This window comes from Capricornis sumatraensis, chromosome 4 (genome assembly GCF_032405125.1).
Source record: "Capricornis sumatraensis isolate serow.1 chromosome 4, serow.2, whole genome shotgun sequence".
Taxonomy (NCBI): domain Eukaryota; kingdom Metazoa; phylum Chordata; class Mammalia; order Artiodactyla; family Bovidae; genus Capricornis; species Capricornis sumatraensis.
In genome coordinates this window covers 87,529,881-87,547,747 of record NC_091072.1, presented here as the reverse complement: position 1 = coordinate 87,547,747, position 17,867 = coordinate 87,529,881, and the positions used below count along the sequence as shown (strand labels likewise).

General features: G+C 37.5%; 1 protein-coding gene across 1 annotated transcript in view; it reads right to left on the bottom strand.

The window, feature by feature from the left end:
• The window catches only part of PTPRB (protein tyrosine phosphatase receptor type B), a 123,045-nt gene that overhangs the window by 52,519 nt on the left and 52,659 nt on the right, over nt 1–17,867 (bottom strand). Inside the window, exons 8-14 of the mRNA XM_068969825.1 lie at nt 16,642–16,911; nt 15,021–15,281; nt 10,027–10,293; nt 6,146–6,409; nt 1,971–2,234; nt 1,175–1,438; nt 104–367 (exon numbers count right to left, since the gene is read on the bottom strand). Coding sequence (XP_068825926.1) covers nt 104–367; nt 1,175–1,438; nt 1,971–2,234; nt 6,146–6,409; nt 10,027–10,293; nt 15,021–15,281; nt 16,642–16,911 — 1,854 coding nt within the window. The remainder of the gene's footprint in view (nt 1–103; nt 368–1,174; nt 1,439–1,970; nt 2,235–6,145; nt 6,410–10,026; nt 10,294–15,020; nt 15,282–16,641; nt 16,912–17,867) is intronic.

Sequence of the window (17,867 nt, the reverse complement as noted above, 5' to 3'; positions counted from 1 at the left end):
AACCACATTGAACAATATAAATTTTGTGGTTTTGAATTTGGATATTGTCCATTTGTGAATGGCCCTGGAGAACTATCTGGCCCTTTTCCAGGTGGACACTTACTTGTCCGCCCAAGCGCATCGATCTGGTTCTTCTGGGACCCGCTGACAGAAGCGATCACAATCCGGTACTGCTCGCCAGCCTCCAGCCTCTGGAACGTGTGCTCAGAGACATGCTTGAGGACAGTCTGAGACTCGACCATTTGATTCTGCCTGAATGCTGACACCACATAGGAATCCACATCACCCCCACCAGGAGTCCAGTTCACTGTCAGGCTATCTGTTGCTCCACTGGGAGAAATGTGAATATTTTTGACCACACTAGGAACTAAGAAAAGACAGTAAATTAAAAAAAAATCACTTAGAGAATGAGTTGTGGAAATTTTCAACTAAAATTTTCATGCTTCCTACCTTTGGCATCTACTGAAAGAATACATACAAAAAAACTGCTGTCAGTCTACCATTTTTCTCTGCCTTTTCTGCATGAACTGAAGTTGATAGGGGAAATTTAGAGGGACTTTAAGGCCAGTGAGTGGAAATGAAGAATGCAGTTATACAGAGGGTGCTAGTGAGACTGTCTTAGTCCAAGTCTTGGTTTCCTCATTTACTAGCTGTGGGACTATAGGCAAATTACTCAACGCCTGTAAGTTTTGATTTCTTCATCAGAAAAAGAGCAGTGATAATAATAGTAACCAGTCCATGAAACTGTTAGGACTGAACAAAATTTACACATAAAGTTCTTTGCTGTGGGTCCAGGTCACAGTAAACTCAATAAATGTTAGGTGTTATAGCAACACTCCCAACAGAGTTCCAAAGAAGGAGTATACAACCAACCAACCGACCAACCAACCCACCCAGTTATTTCTACTTAATTTGTATGACTCACAGGCAACAGCTATTCATATCAACTCAATGCTTTTTTTTCAGAAACTTTTTCTTCTTCCCTACGTCATACTTTAGTTTTGTTAAACCAGCTTGGACAACATCATTGTCACTATCGAGATAAACTTCTCCTTTCTTGCCACTCCTTCCTCACCGCTTAGCCCTTCAAATCCGCAACCAAAACACTTAGCTACCCAACATGCTAAATACACAGCTCTATCTAGTCAGGTTCAAGTGCCAGATTTCCAATTACCTGTGAAGCCCTCAATGAAGGCTGACTGCTGGACATCTCCACTAATCGTCAAGACAAGAATTTTATACTTGCGCCCTGGTGTGAGGGAGGTGAATCGATACTCAGTTGCAGTGCTGACGAGGTGAAAAGGAGGAAATACTTTCATATCGTTGAAGAGCAGCTGGATCTCGTACTGGTCGACATCCCCATCAGCTCGTGTCCATGTCACCCAAAGGTCTTCAGTGCTCCTGTTCTTCAGCATGAGATCCTTAACAGCCTCTGGGACTACAAGAAGACATTTCGAGAAAGTGACTGATTAGAGTTTACTCCACAATAATTTATGAATCACATTCACATAACTGGCAAACATCTCTGTTCCCCAAATAAACCACGTCAGCAACTTCACGCATAATTAAACAAGAAAAATTGGAAGCCACTATTAAAATTGAAATTTTTTTCCTTACATAAATCTTATATGCTAAGTGTTGGTAGAATGTAATTATAAAATGAGTTATGATCTCAATCATAAGAGAAAACAAGAAGTCTAGAACTTTAAATGCATGATGCAGAAGGACAGGGAAGAAAAATGCGAAATCTGGCCTTCCTGCTTGTCCACTATGCTTGCTTTTATCTGTCAGTAAATGTTCTGTGATTACAAGATCCTGGCTTGGCCGAATGATGTTAGTTCCAAGTGAGACTAACTGGGAATATAATTTACTGATCAGTAAGTAGATAAAATGCAAGGTTCAGATAAATTATATACTCAATGACCTTTAAAGTCCCAACCAGCCATCAAATTTTGCATCTTTCCACTTACTTGTTCTTCCATTCCCTTGTTCACTGGCTTCATATTGTCCACTTTTTGTACTAACAGTAACACTGTACAACCGTCCAGGGACTAGTTTAACAAATATACACTCATTTTCAGACTTGGGAACGCTTTTTGTTTGAATGAAGTTGTTTTTGTTTTTAATGGTGACTTCATAGTGATCAAAGTCTCCAGAGGCATGTACCCAGGATACCTTTAAATAGTCACTCCTGGCCGAGTTGCTGATACTGACTCCCTGGACCTTGTTAGGCACTGAAAAAAGAGAACAGAAAACAGCTAGATATAGAATGATTCTGAGGGAGCCATTGATCACAGATGACAATCTCAGATGATAAAGGAAAGTGAGTAGATTTTTACTGTGTGCATTTAAAAGAAAAAATCTTAGACCTTCAGATCACAAACTTCTGGAGAGGAAAGATGGTTACACTATTTGGAGTGATTAAATGGATCTTTTATACAGAACCTGATGAATGAATTCTAATCCTATTGTTAGCCTATACAAAGTGTCACGTACAAGATGGAACATTAAATGTAATAACTGATGATTAATATGAATGACAGTGAAAACATTAATAATTCCAGCATACCTTGGTAACTTAATATATGACAATAAGTTACCAACATGAGTATAAACAATCCAAAAGAAAATGGAAGAAGAGGAAGGACATGTGGTAATTGACAAATGAAAATATGTTCAGCATCACTGGTGATCAAGGAAATGCTAGTTAGGGCCATGGTAAAATACCATTTTACATACATGTGGTTGACAAAATTTAAAAACCTGATAAAACCCAGTGTGAGAGAGGGTGCTCATTCACAGAAGACTGAATGAATGAACTGGTAAATAAACACAGTGAAACAGTATATGGAAGTCATAATTAATTTTTCTTAACTCAAAGCACAAAAATCTAGATTTCTTATCCTTAATAGCAAAACACAAAATATGGATGAATTTAATATTAAGTGAAAAAAATCTAAGTCCCAGAAGATTACATATTACATGAAAATACCTATTTTATATCAAAACAACTGAAAATTTAAAAATATATATAATTTTAGGATTACATAAATAACAAAATTGCAACATGGAAGGCAAGAGAGAAAAATGAGAGTCAAGATGATGGCTATTGTGGGATGGATAAGTGAGGAGGGAATCTCATGATTTGATGTAGATTATTAAGTCCCTAGCTTTTGTTCTGGGTAGTGCTTTCTGATGTACACATTAAATTATTAAAAATTATTAATTAAATGCCTAAAAAACAAAACTGGCAAAGTGGCAACTGACACATAGGACCCTGAGCCAAGAATTATGATTAATTCAATTTTGTGCAACTGATGTTCCCCATAACTATATAAATAAACAATACTATGAACCTACAGTTTTCCTCTTAATTGACCGGTCAATCCATGAATGCTTGTTAACAGGAGCACTGTAAAATAAGCCAATTCTGTATTTAGAGCATGATATCATGGATATTCTATTTTTTTTATTTGGAGCTGTATTTTAATTCAAAAATAGGTCCCAGATGAATTACTATTTGGCATAACTGGATTTTATAAATATTAATGAGAAGGAGAATTGAGACGAGATATGAACTCAGTCGGATCCAGGGTGCTAAGCTCTATCTCAATGCCACCAGGTCTCTGGATCTGGGCAATCTCTGTGTTTGGTGTATGTCAAGGGATTTCTGCTCTGATCACATGCTAAGCCTATGTCCAAGTTTTCTCTCCCATGCTTCCCCGAGCATGAAATGATCCAGAAATTTTAATATTTTGGTATCTAAGCTACATTTTTCATGATGCTTCTCACATCGCCAAGTTGTACTACTATCCTTTGTTGGCTTATGTGTGCTGGGCTTTATATTGGAATACATCACACTCCAGATGTGGAGCAAGAGCAGGCATGCTTTCTTTCCCCAAAATGTTTACCTGGAACCAATCAGCATGTTGCTAGAATTTAGTCGTCACAGACTTACAGAGAATACATTCCAGAGTGACGCTGTTTGTATGAGCTAAGAAAGGCTGATGATCCAGGCAATTTACTGAAGACAAAGCAACTCTTCCAGGGAGAAAAACTAGGCTGAATACCACGCGAAGTCAATAAGGGGCTCTCCAGGTGGAACTGAGGGTAATTTGTGAGAGATGCCTTGATGCACAGTGAGATGATGTGGTATAGAATTAGAAATACTGACATTATGACCAGAAATGTAGAACAAGAGCATTAGAAAAGGAAAACGGCATTGAGACAATCAGCCAAAATCAACAAGGAAACAACTCAGACACGATACTCCAGTTAAACTGATTTGTCGGGGGCAATGGTCTGCCTTGATTAGTCATGCGCCAAATCCAAGTTCATGCTAGTAAAGAATCAAAAAGATGCTTTGAGTAAAGACTCACTTTCTTGCATTTAAAAACAGTCTGAGCACAAGACCTTGCAATATGGAAGTCATGGACAGGGAACAGTCATGAACTGACACCAAGAGAAAGAAAAGGGTGAGTGACTGGATGACATATCCTTTAATTTCTGGCAATTTTTAGGCTCCAAGTTAAATCAACATAGAACTCTGACATGAGGCTGCTTTGTAAATAGAAATCTGCTTTTCAGACCTAAGACAGTGTTGTGCTTATCAGCATAATTAAACTTTGAATCACTTGAGGGTAAGGACTATCTCTTTATATCCCTGACTAGAGCTTTCAGAGAGAACATGATGTAATGGAAACAGCCCTTGAGTATGGTTGAGCTTGGGTACTGGTCAGCCATGTGACCTTTAGGAAGCCACAGTTTCTTTCTGGGGCTTTATCTCAAATGAGAAGGAATTAGACTACTCTTTGCTAGCAGCTAGCATGCTGCAACAATGTGAATTGGTGGTTCTTAACTTTTTGAGGTTACAGAAATTGTAAGACTCTGATAAAAAGCCATCCACTCTCTTTCCAAAGAAATGCACATACGTCTCTTGTCCCCAACAACTTCACAGAAAATTTTGGGGGTACTACTTTCCAAAAGTCTACCTAATAAAGCACTGGGTAAAAACCTCCAGTCTAAGTGATTTCTGATTACTCATTCATCAAACATTCACTGAGTGCCTGCTACTAGGCTCGAGATTTTGTGCTGGGGCATTAAATGATATTAGTTGTCCCAGATCCTCATGGAAAACTGACATTTAAAAATGTAAATATCAGCCCATAGCTCAGCAGGAAAGATCTGACAAAACATTAACAGCACCTTAAGCAGTAATCACAGATGTAAGCCCCAGGAGGTATAAGTAAATTGTGAAAATGGTATCTGTCTAAATTTAGTTCTTTATAGCACATTGAAGACCAGGCCTTCAATGTCTTTGCTAAGATTTTGCTTCTAGCCTCAGAACTATAAAGTTTCAAATTTTCACCTTATCTGAAAAAGGATTAACCAACAGACATTTCAGGAAGAATTTCAGGACAGAGAACATTATAGGCTCTTGGGTCATTCAGAACTGAGTTTAAAATCCAGGATGTGAAATGCCCTGGCTGTTTAACAAGTTAAATAACTGGGCAAGTTACCTTGGACTTTGGTTCAACACTTATCACAGCCTGTAAGATGGGAATAATAACAACTACCTCAATAAGGACTTTATAAGGATTAAATTAGTGAACATATATAAAGCCAGGGTCTAGGAACCAAAAAGTACTCCCTAAACAGAAATACTTGCTACTATATCTAAATATACTATGAACTCTAGCCACAAAAATTGTGTTCATCTTATTCTGAAGGTATCATGTGCTCACATAAAGAACTTGTTGGGTCAGAATATGAGGACTCTATAACACTGTTGTGATCTCAGCAGTCTTTAATCCCGTCCTTACAGAATTGCTGCAGATCTGTGATGTCCTGAGGAGCTTCCCAGGTGGCACTAGTGGCAAAGAACCCGCCTGCCAGTGCAGGAGACATAAGAGAGGTGGGTTCAATCCCTGGGTCGGAAGATCCCCTGGAAGAGGGCATGGCAACCCACTCCAGTATTCTTGTCTGGAGAATCCCATGGACAGAGGAGCCTGGTGGGCTACAGTCAATGGACTCACAAAGAGCTGGACATGACTGAAGCGACTTGGCACACACACATGCATTCCTGATGCCCTGAACCACTTAGGCGGCTGGTTCTTAGAGAGTCTGTATCTCATGAAAGCCTCACCTGTCCGTTCTTGGCTGAAGGAATGACTTTCATATTTGCCGCTCCTCGTAGTTATGGTCACGTTGTAGAGGCGGCCTGGGGTGAGGGAGCTGAAGGAACATTCACCGACAGACTTGGCAGTCACGAGGGACTGGACCACCCTGCCGCCGTGGGAGAGCGTCACCACATAGCTATCCACGTCTCCGGGAGCCGGCAGCCAGGATATGCTGAGGTAGTCACTGCGGCCAGAGTTGTTTACCGTTACTCCACTCACACTGGAAGGGACTGGGGTTTTAAAGAGGGGGAGAATATTTAAAAAGAAAAGCACAGTCAAATTGTGAATCATTTACTGCGGTCAGCACAAACGGCGTGGACTCAGATCTGATTACCTAGGAAGTGTCAAGGAAGTGTAAGGATTTCACGTTAGCTTTGGGAAGCTGAGAGTTCTTACCTCAGAAGGCTAACCCAAATGAAAATGCACGAAGTCTTTTGGATCAATATAAGGATGCTGCTATTGAATTTTCATGGTGTGACTGTTTGCAGAGTATTTTAAGTGAAGGCATTTTTATGTGAGTGTGTCAGGACGTTCCCTTTGTAGGACAGGGAACAAACATTAACATCTTAAATGTAAGAGCTTGAATCCAAACTCATTGATAAAGAAAAGAAGTTTGAGGGGAAAGGTACTCAAGATACAATGGCTTTTGTAAAAGTCTTACTTAGACACTGGATAGCTTCGATCTTCTTGTGATTAAGTTATTTATTTCTGGGGTGTCTAATCATGAACACAGGTGAAGGGGTTATATTTCCCTTTGCAAAGTATTTCCTGCCCTCTAGTGGTGAGAAATAAACTTTAACATCTATTCCGTAAGCAACTAGTCTTGTGGGCACAAAGACCTGTCGTGGAGATAATGACTTTTCTGGTGTCCACCGTAATCGTATAAAAATAGAAAAGATGCGGATGCCTTCCAGGAGTTCCCCAGCTACTAGTACAGTCTGAACATTAATCATTGTGATGCTGAATAATAGTTATTCCCTGTATTAGAAGTAAGCGCACAAGAAATGGTACTGTCAGTGGTGAGTTTCAGAATAAAACATTATAGTATATATGAGCTCCCCTGCAGTTTTCACCATTGGTTGACTGACTTCAGGTAAATATTTTCATATAATTTCATAAAATCCATACATCACATATAATTGATGGGATTTGGCTAGATGACCTCTGAGAATCCTTCTTATCTAATATGCTCTGACTTTGTGATTTAAGCCCCAAAGTCTTTTTTACATCTATAAGCACTTATCTATCACCAAAGATATAAACAGCACTCTATTGAATAATTTTGCTGACGCTGTTCCATGTATATGGACATTTCCTAGATATAACCTTGAACTTTTAGCCATATTATTTGTGTATTGATGACTTCCCTCCTTCCCGTCCTTCTTTTCTTTAGTTTCTGTCCTTCCTACTATCTGCACATCACATCCCTTGGTAGCTCTCAAAATAACTATCCTTGTTTTCCAAAACTGCTGGAAATATTTGCAACTACTAACATTTTATTAGAAAAGATATAATTATCAAAAATATTACCAAAGATTCATGGTTTAAAAAGACAAATACAAAATTAAAAGACAGATATAAAACTTATTTTTCTTTAGAATTAGCATTTTTTCAGGTTATAACTAGATTTGTTAAATACATTTGATATTTTAAATCTTAAATATTTTGCTACCTTATCTAAGCTGGGAGGTTATATATATATTTAAAATCTGTAGAAGTAAAATGAATTATTTCAACCTTGACTAATACTTCAGCAGTTTGAATAGATGGTAATGATTATCAAGGCTTTAGCCACCGAATTATTTTTATAATCTACCATGTTCAAAATATACTAACCAAAGCACCTTTCAAAATTCTCATTATTGTGTTTCTATAGTAATATCCCATTTTCTCCTTTTTCATTATAATGTCTGTGCTCAATGTGTTTGAATAAAATAACTGATGCTTATATTTATGCATATCTTGTCCTCTCCTCAAAACTTTACAATCATTTTTAAAATAATTTCTTGTCTACTTTCTGCATACTTCTATTATATAATGTTGGCCAAATACTGATACCTCTGTTGCCATTAAAATATAGTATAAAATAATTACAAGTCCTTTTTATCAAGTGATCTCAGACACCAAGCTATTTTATTATAGCACAATAAGCTGGGTAGCCCTTGGGGTATTGTAAGATGGGAATTAACCTATGTAGCGGAGTCTGACTACTTGCTCACCAAACCATTTCCTTTTCCTCTTGGACACATAGCTAGACTAGATTGCCCAGCTACTCCTGCAGTGCAGTGTAGTCACACAAATGTTCCCGTTAAAGGAATGTGGGTGGAAGTGATGTGCTTACTTCCAGCTTTGGTAGTCTTTCTCCTCCCTATAACCTCTATCCTCTGGAGAAATGAAGAGACCTCCGAGGATCTACAGGAAGGAAGAACCACAGATGGTAGGACCCTGGGTCCCTAAATTACTGCTTGGAGAAGAACCAACCAAAAGAGTTGTCCAATCAGGAACACCTACATTGTACAGTTGTATAAGCAGGAAATAAGTCAGCGTAATCTGACTAATGCAACTGCAACTCAATGGGAAATGGATGCAAGTTCCTTCTCAACTCTTCTCCTCAACTTATTTCTCCTTCCCCATTCTGATACCTGGTGTTGGCATGAATTACTGGGGATGGAAGAGAAAATGAAGGATGGAGAGCTAGGGCCAGAATCTAGGCCTCTTGATCCCAAACTAAGCTTTTGGGTCCCCCAATCCAATTATGCTACACTGATGGATAGTGCCAAGAATCACTAAAGGAGAAGAAGGAAGATATCAGGAAGAATAGCATCAGTTGCCACAGAATGACAGAAAAGAGCAGACATCAGTGAATTTCTACCTAGACAAGAAATATCTTTTCAGTGACTTCGTTGATCTTTTAGGAGAGTTAGTGAAGTTAATGGTTCTTGGATTCAATAAGCAGATGAGATTCATGATTTTAGAAAAGGACATAACTGTGGATATAGGCTGCTGATACGCAGAATCTGAGCATTGGAAATACAGAGGGATGAGCCTGACATCCAACTTCTTGTAATCATATGAAATTAAATAGGCAAAGTCACTGACCTGATTCTGAGGTCACTAATAATTATTAAAGCTTCTATTGGATTTATTTAACTGTTTTCCTTTCTAAGAAACTGGAACATACATTTTATATTGTATTTACATTCTTTCTTTGTGTTGTGTAGAAAATTATATTCCTTTCTTTGGTGCTGCAACTCTGTCTGACACATATTGCCATAAGATATATATTTGCTTACTTAGCTCTCTGCCCTATTTGACTATGAGCTCTTTAAGGTCAAGGAACACTTTACTGTAGGTGGCATACAGTATTAAACACTGTTTAATGTTGCCCATGAAAATATATGGGATTAGGGAATTTTATTAACTTTCAACCTCAGAAGTTGGAGACCATTGTTTTTTTCTGTCTTTAAGAATAAAAAGAATGGAAGATATGTTTTTTTAAAAAAGTTTATGACTTGCTTACCTTAATCTGACATAAAAATTTCAAAGAAAATCAGCTGGATGAAGGAATAAACTTAGGCAGCAAATGACTATTGTGTCATCATTAAGGTTTTCTAGGAGTTCTGACACAAGTATTGGAGATTTTAGAAAATTTAGCATTCATTCTCTCCTCTCTCATTCATTCTCCAATTTCCATTCCTGGGAGATCACCATGTACCGTCTAAACAGTATTGAAACTTGGCTTTTAGGAAGGTCTGAGTTGGGTCTGTCTTTAGGATGTTTTAAGACTTCTAGGATATACTCTGGAGGTTCCATGTGCTCAGATATCTGTAGGTCACACTCTTCTTACCTGTCCTTCCCTCCACCACCACTTGTCGGGAAGAGATCCCTCCGCTTACTGTTGTTACCACCACGGAGTAGAGGCTGCCTGATTTGAGCGAGTGGAAGCTGTATCTGCTAGTCTCACTGGAGACACTTTCATTTTTGATGACCACATTTTCATGAATCAGTAAGACTTGGTAGAACTCTATGTCTCCCAAGGCCTGGGTCCAGTTAGTAAACAGACTGTTTGTTGTCCCTTGGTTGGCCACATGCAAACCAGTCACTTGGGCAGGCACTAAAACAGAGCAGAGAGGGAAGAAAAAACAGATGACACTTCATTACCCTAAGGAAGTGTGACAAAAAGGAGTAAAAAATGGAGGCAGTTTTGAAAATGCTAATATTATGCATATACTTTGATATAGACAGTCAGCTTTATTTCCTGTGACATATGGAGAACTAGTCCCCTACAGAGACTCTACCATTCTGAAAAAGCTGCTTATGTGGAAAATCAAAATTATTTCATATCCAAGGATAAGATGTATGCCTACTAAGTATTTTTTATTTTAAATTTTAAATAATAAAAGGGTGCTATTTTTGACAATTGCTTATCTAATGGGATTTCACCTGTCCCTACTCAATGAGAACTGAAAGTCACATTATTTACGGGATGGTTGTTATGGGGTGGTATTGGGAAATCCCTTCAATCTGATGATTAGATTGTAGTCTAGGAAACTGGTAATTCTTTACTGGCACATTCTCAAGAGGCCCATTCTTATTATACATGTTTGAGTGAGTGAAAGTCGCTCAGTCATGTCTGACTCTGCGACCCCACGGACTGTACAGTCCAGAATTCTCCAGGTCAGAATACTGGACTAGGTAGCTTTTCCCTTCTCCAGCGGATCTTTGCAACCTAGGGATTGAACCCAGGTCTCCCGCATTACAGGTAGATTCTTTCCCAGCTGAGCCACAAGGGAAGCCCTATTATACATGAAAATATTACAATAATATAAGTTATAGTATTAAATAATAATAATGATAAAAACTGAATCAATTATCAAAAAATGTAATTGGCCTATACAACAGTGCTAGGAAAGAGTCATTCTGGGGTCCAAGGCCTGATCTGTCTCACCTGTGAGCCTGTGCCCTTTACCTAATTAACAACCATTGTGATTTTTAACCTGCCCATTAACAAATCTTTTTACACAGATCTTGAAGTTGGCACTTGATAAACACTTCCTTTGTGCCTCTTCCCAGAATTATGATAGATAAGGAAAGGGATTAGAACCTTGGCACAACCTTTCTCAGAAATCACTGACTTTTTGATTAAAATATAAACATATTCATTAAAATATTTTACTGTACATGGGTTGAAAGATTCAATTCTAATTCTAAATTACCTGTGGAAAGCAAAGGAATTATATGCCAAAATAATTTTGAAAAACAAAAATAAAGTTGAAGGACTAACATCATCTGATTTCAAGACTTCTAGAAAGCTGCAGTAATGACGACAGTGTGATGCTGGAAAAAAAGTAGACAGACAGACTAACAGAAAAAAATTGAGGATCCAGAAATACGCCATGTAGACTGATGTTTTTTTAAAGATGCAAGGGCAATTCAATAAAGAAAGGAGAATCTTTTTCAACAAAGAGGATTACAACTACTGGCTGCTCATGTGCAAAGAAAGAAACCTTGCTTCATATCTCACATATATACAAAAATTCAAAATTGATAATACACCTAAATTCATAACCTAAAACTATGAAACTTCTAAGAGAAATTTTTGATGACCTTGTATTAGACAAAGATTTCTTAGATATGACACCAAAAGCATATTTATGAAATAAAAAATTGACAAATTGGACATCAAAGTTAAAAACTCATGTTTTGCAAGACACACTAATAAATTAAGGAAAAGACAAGCCAGAGGAGGAGATCAAGATGGTGGGGCAAGAGGACAGAGAGCACAGTGAAAAAGCAGAGGACTACTCTCAACTGAAAAGAAAAAGTAAATCCCTGAAAAAATGAATGAAACAGAAATCAACAATTTACCAGGCAAAGAATTTAAAACATTGGTAATAAAAATGTTAACTGAATTAGGGAAAAAGTTTATCTAAACAGTGAACATTTTAACAAGGAACCAGAAAATATAAAATAGATCCAACCAGAAATGAATAACTCAACAGCTGAAATAAAAGGGGGAAAAAAAAACACTAAGAAGGAATGAGGAGCAGACTTAGAACACATAAGTCAGCTAGAAGACAGAATAATGTAAACTACTCAGTCAGAACAAAGAAAGAAAGAAAAACAAATTTTAAAAAATGAAAGCAATTTAAGAGATATCTGGAATAACATTAAGTATTCCAATACTTGCATTATAGGGGTCCCAGAGGTGAAGAGAGAGAAAAGAGGATTGAAAATGTATTTGATGAAATTACATCTGAAGACTTCTCAAGCATGAAGAAAGAAACAGATATGCAGGTTCAGGAAGCACAGAGGGTCCCAAATAAGATGAACCCAAATAAAGCCACAAGACATAGCATAATTAAAATGGCAAAAGCTAAAGAGAAAATTCTAAAGGCAACAAGAGAAAAATAAAGACTCATACACAATGGAATCCTTATAAGGCTCTCAGCTGATTTTTGTACAGAAATATTCCAGGCCAGAAGGCAGTGGCATGATATATTCAAAGTGCTGAAAGGGAAAAACATCTAACCTAAGATTGGATGATTATCAGTTAAAATACCCAGCAAAATTATCAGTTAAAATAGAAGTAGAGATAAGCAAAAACTAAAGACAAGCAAAAACTAAAAGTTCATCACTACACATACCCTAAAAGAAAAGTTGAGGGGTCTTCTCTAAATAGAAAACAAGTAAGAATCTATAGGAAATGAAAATCTCCCACTAGAAAAAGGCAAATATATAATAAGAATGAAGGATCAACCACTTAAAAAGCCAGTATGTACATTAAAAGACAAATTGTAAATGCGACTATAATAACAATATACAATTAAGGGATCAGCAAAAGATGTAAAATATGGTATCAAACCCACAAAATGTGGGGTAGGAGAGTAAAAAACATAAGTATTTCAGAATGCATTGAACTTAAATGACTACCAGTCTAAACCAAGCAGATATAATTATAGGTCAGTACACACATGAATCCCATGACAACCACAAATCAAAAAGGATAAAATATCAAAGAGTAAACTTAATCAAGGAGGTGAAATATAGTCTGAAAACTATAAAAACATTGATGAAGGAAACTGAAGATGATACAAAGAAATGGAAAGATATCCCATGCTCTTGGATTAGAAGAATTAATATTGTTTAAAATGGCCATACTACCCAAAGTAATCTATAGATTTAATGCAATTACTACCAAAATATCCATGACATTTTTTACAAAGCTAGAAAAAAAAATCCTAAAATTCACATGGAATCACAAAAACCATGAATTATCAAAGCAATCTTGAAAAACAAGAACAAAGCTGGAGATATCAAGCTCCCAGAATTCAGATTATACTAACACATAGATCAATAGAACAGAACAGACAGCCCAGAACTAAATCCACACACTTATGGCTATTTAATCTACGGCAAAGGAGGCAAGAATATACAATGAAGAAAAGATATTCTTTTCAACAAGTGGTGCTGGGATAACTAGACAGCTACATGTACAAAAATGAAAGTAGAATATTTCATCACACTATACACAAAAATAAAGTCAAAATTGATTAAAGACCTAAATGTAAGATTGGAAATCATAAAACTTCTAGAACAGAACATAGGCAGAACACTCTTGACATAAATTGTAACAATATTTTTCTGGATTTGTCCCCTAAATGCAAGAGAAATAAAAGCAAAAACAAATGAGACGTGATTAAACTTAAAAGCTTTTGCACAACAAGGGAAATCACTACAAAAACACTTTCATTTCTGGCACAACCATGAAAATCCCCTCAATAAACACAACTGCACATGCTGGACAAAACATAAAAATGTAAATATATGAATGAGTTGTCAAGAATGTAATGAATTCTCAGAAACCTATAATAAAGTCAGAGAGGTAACTGGATAGCTGAAGCAGACTTTCACCATGAGGGCACCTTTCAAATATAAACCTAAGCTTTGATTTTATAGCTTTGCTGGAACTATGAATAGGACTTTCCCAGGGTGAGGAACCTCATAGGTGACTCTGCATAATACTGAATCCTGAAAGCTTACATTCTAAATGTAAGTGAAATAAATATTTTCTCCCTGTTCCCCATGTACTTCAGCCTCCTTAGTATTGGGAGAAAAAACTTCCACTGAGAATTCATCACATTTTCAGCGAGTTTGCAACCCAACTTCATAAAACCTGGGTGATCAAAAACCTCAAGCTGATAATTTCGATTAAATGTCTGAGTTGCTAGAGATCCTGTGCACCTGAAAGAATCTCAAGAAAAGAAAATTCTTTCTGAAACCTATCTCAAAGAATTCCCACAAAATAAAAATCCAAGATATATGAGTTTAAAGTAAAGATCACAAACATTTGAGGAAGTAAAGCACCATGGGCAAAGGTAGACAACTCGATAAACAACAGGACTGAACTCCTGATGATTTCAGATATTGGACTAATCAGACATAGATTGAAAATAAAAGTCATTAATTTACTTAAAGTAATAGAAGGGGGAGAATGGAAAAGCAACTGAATACAAAACAGATTTGAAAGACAACCAAAGAAAATATTTAAAAGTGAAGAACATAACAATTAAATTTTAAAACTCAATGGGTGGACTTTCAAATAGATCAGATAAAACTAAAAAAAGAATTAATAAACTAAAACTAAGACCTGAGGAAATTATCCAGACTATAGCCCAGAGAGCAAATATATGGAAAACATGAAACATGAATGTATAGATATATACAATGCCCAGTATGCCCAGTGCTGAATAGGCTCTTAATGAACATTTATAAGATGAATGTTACATAATTCAGCAGACAGGATACTTTTAAAGTCTAAAATTTATTTTAAAATATTACCTGTTCTTCCTTTTGTTAAAGATGAATTTTTGAGGTCTCCACTAATACTGGTGACTGTAGCTATGTATTTTCGTCCAGGCACCAGGTCAGTGAAAGTGAATTCTTTGGCATCTCTGGGAAGCAACTTATGGATGAGTAAGAGGTCTCTGTCGATGAGTGAAATGATGTATTTCTCCCATTCTGCTGCAGGGGTCTGCCACATGATGGTCAGCGAGGTTTCATTGGCATGTTTGACACGAAGATGAAGGACAGCCAGGGGAACTGAGGAAAAAGCAGTAGACATTTGGGTCATTTGGGTGCTGGAGGAGACTCTTGAGAGTCCCTTAAACTGCAAGGAGGTCAAACCAGTCAATTCTAAAGGAAATCAATCCTGAATATTCACTGGAGGGACTGGTGCTGAAGCTCCAACAGTTTGGCCACCTGATATGAAGAACCGACTCATTAGAAAAGACCTTGATGCTGGGAAAGACTGAGGGCAGGAGGAGAAGGGGATGACAGAGGATGAGACGGTTAGATGGCATCATTGACTCAATGGCCATGAGTCTGAGCAAGCTCTGGGAGATGGTGAAGGACAGAGCATGGTGTGCATGGGGTAGAAAAGAGTCAGACACGACTGAGCAACTGAACAAGAACAATGTCTGGGTCATTGATTTACTCGGATACATTTGAGTATTCTTTAGAGATCTGCTCCTTTCTACCCACAGGAGTGTTCTAGTCGAACATTTCTTTTCTGAATGCTTATAAGCATTTATCAAAAAAAAAAAAATGCCAATCACAAAAAACGTTGTTTGTGTAACATAACCAGAAATAAGGATTCAAAAGAGTACTCTTGGAAATTACTGGGTCATTTATTTTTGATCATCATCCAGGAGATATTAACAGTTGGAAAATGAAGAGATGACTGGAAGACACAGTTGGCAAGCTAAAGACATGGTCCTTGGTCCTTTTCTTTGACATTCTTCTAAGAATACTGCATCAGTGTAGTTATTTCCTTATTATCACGCAAGACTAAGAGAGAATATATTTGAATTTCCCTCTAAGTGTGGCATATTCCACATCACAGGGATTTTCATAGAAACGTTGAGCTTAGAGGTCAACTCTCTTACTTGAAAATTGAGGAAATGGACTCAGAGAGGTTGTGACTTGCCCATGGAATTACAGTGTAATGGTGACAGCAAGAACACCGAAATCCATGTCTTAGAAACCTCACTCTCCTCTGCCCTAAAATCTGAATATATCCCTCATTGCTTTAACAACTCTTTTGTGGTACCTGAAACTCTCCCATTAGTCAGCAGTGGGTCAAGGCAGTGGTTCTCTAACACTAACTACCAAGAAATAGTTATCAAATATCTACTTTGTGGGGAGGATTAGCCCAGATTGTTTCCTTATTCTTTTGATGTTAAAAAAGGTCTTTCTTTTATACAATGGACTTACTAGCGGAAGTGATTTCTATTGTTCTAATTTGACAAAATTAAACATTACCAACCTATTTCAGCCTACCAGTTTAAAATGTCTCAAATCCAGGGAATGCTGGGGTAAGATATTGATGGTTACCTGAATTACTTGGATGAAGGTCCAAATTAAGGTTCTGTCAGTCATTAACACCATAATATTTGCTTACCTGTCCTGCCTTGGCAACGCGTAGAATTCTTCAGATTTCCGCTCTCAACAGTGACTTCTATCTCATACTGTCTTCCCGGTATAAGCCCCACGTCATCTATGACATAGTGTGTTTCCTCCTTTCCCACGGTGATGTTGAGCAGCACCGAAGAATCATTCCAGAGCAGGATACGATAGCGCTCCCAGTCTCCAGCAGGGGGCGACCAGCTTACCACCAGGGACTTCGTAGAACCATTGCTGTTTGCCTCCAGGTCCTCAACTTTCTGTGGAACTAAACAGTGAAATGATGTCACAAGGAGATACCAAAATCCAAAGGTAAGGATACTTGTTTACTTTTCATGGCCAACAGTAGATAAGAAACCTAATAGTAGCAATTCAAAACATTTCTATCTCCTCCTGATGTTTGTGAATTGCAAATGAGTAATTTGGAGCCATCTGACATGTGAGACATGTTTGCTAAAATCATTTTAGCAATATATCAGTAGTGTGATCTTCTGTAACACTATTAATAACCTGGTGATACGAATGCTGGTGTTTTTTTTTTTTTAATTACACACCAGCCCTAGAGACAATTGATATTGCTTCTAATGACAGTGACATTGATGGATATGGTATCTTTCAGAAGATAGTGGTCACAAAACTTTTCTTTCTTTTCCAATTGAAAAGATTAACTTTCTAGCAATATAACTCTGATCTTATTATTCCTTTGCTCAAAAACATTCAAGGTTTCTCCATTAACTACAGAATAAAACATCAAGTCTTTGTTGCGGAGTTTGTAGCTCTCCCAAATCAAAGCCCAGTTCCTGCCAGTCTTCACCCTGACGTCTCCCTGCAGGGCCCCTCCCTGATTCCCCGCTAGTGAATGCTGGCCTCCAGTTTCTCATCCTTAGACCTTAGATCGCCTGGGCTCCTCTGCCACTGTGTCTTTGTTTTTATTATTCCCTGTACCTCAAATGCCCTTCCCTCCTTTCCCTCCTAACTTGCCAAGAGCTTCATATTTTAAAAATCCCAGTTAAAGGCTATTGCCTCCCCAGAATCTTTACTGATCTTCTGAAAGAGAGCTTCTCATTTCTTTCTTACCATATTTATGGCTTTTATCTGGCATCTCCAATAACATAGACAATGGACCGTGGAATCAGACAGCCTGGTTTAAACTCCATCACTTACTGGTTGGATGACTATGGACAAGTTATTTGACCTCTCTGAATTATCTATAAACTGGTGATA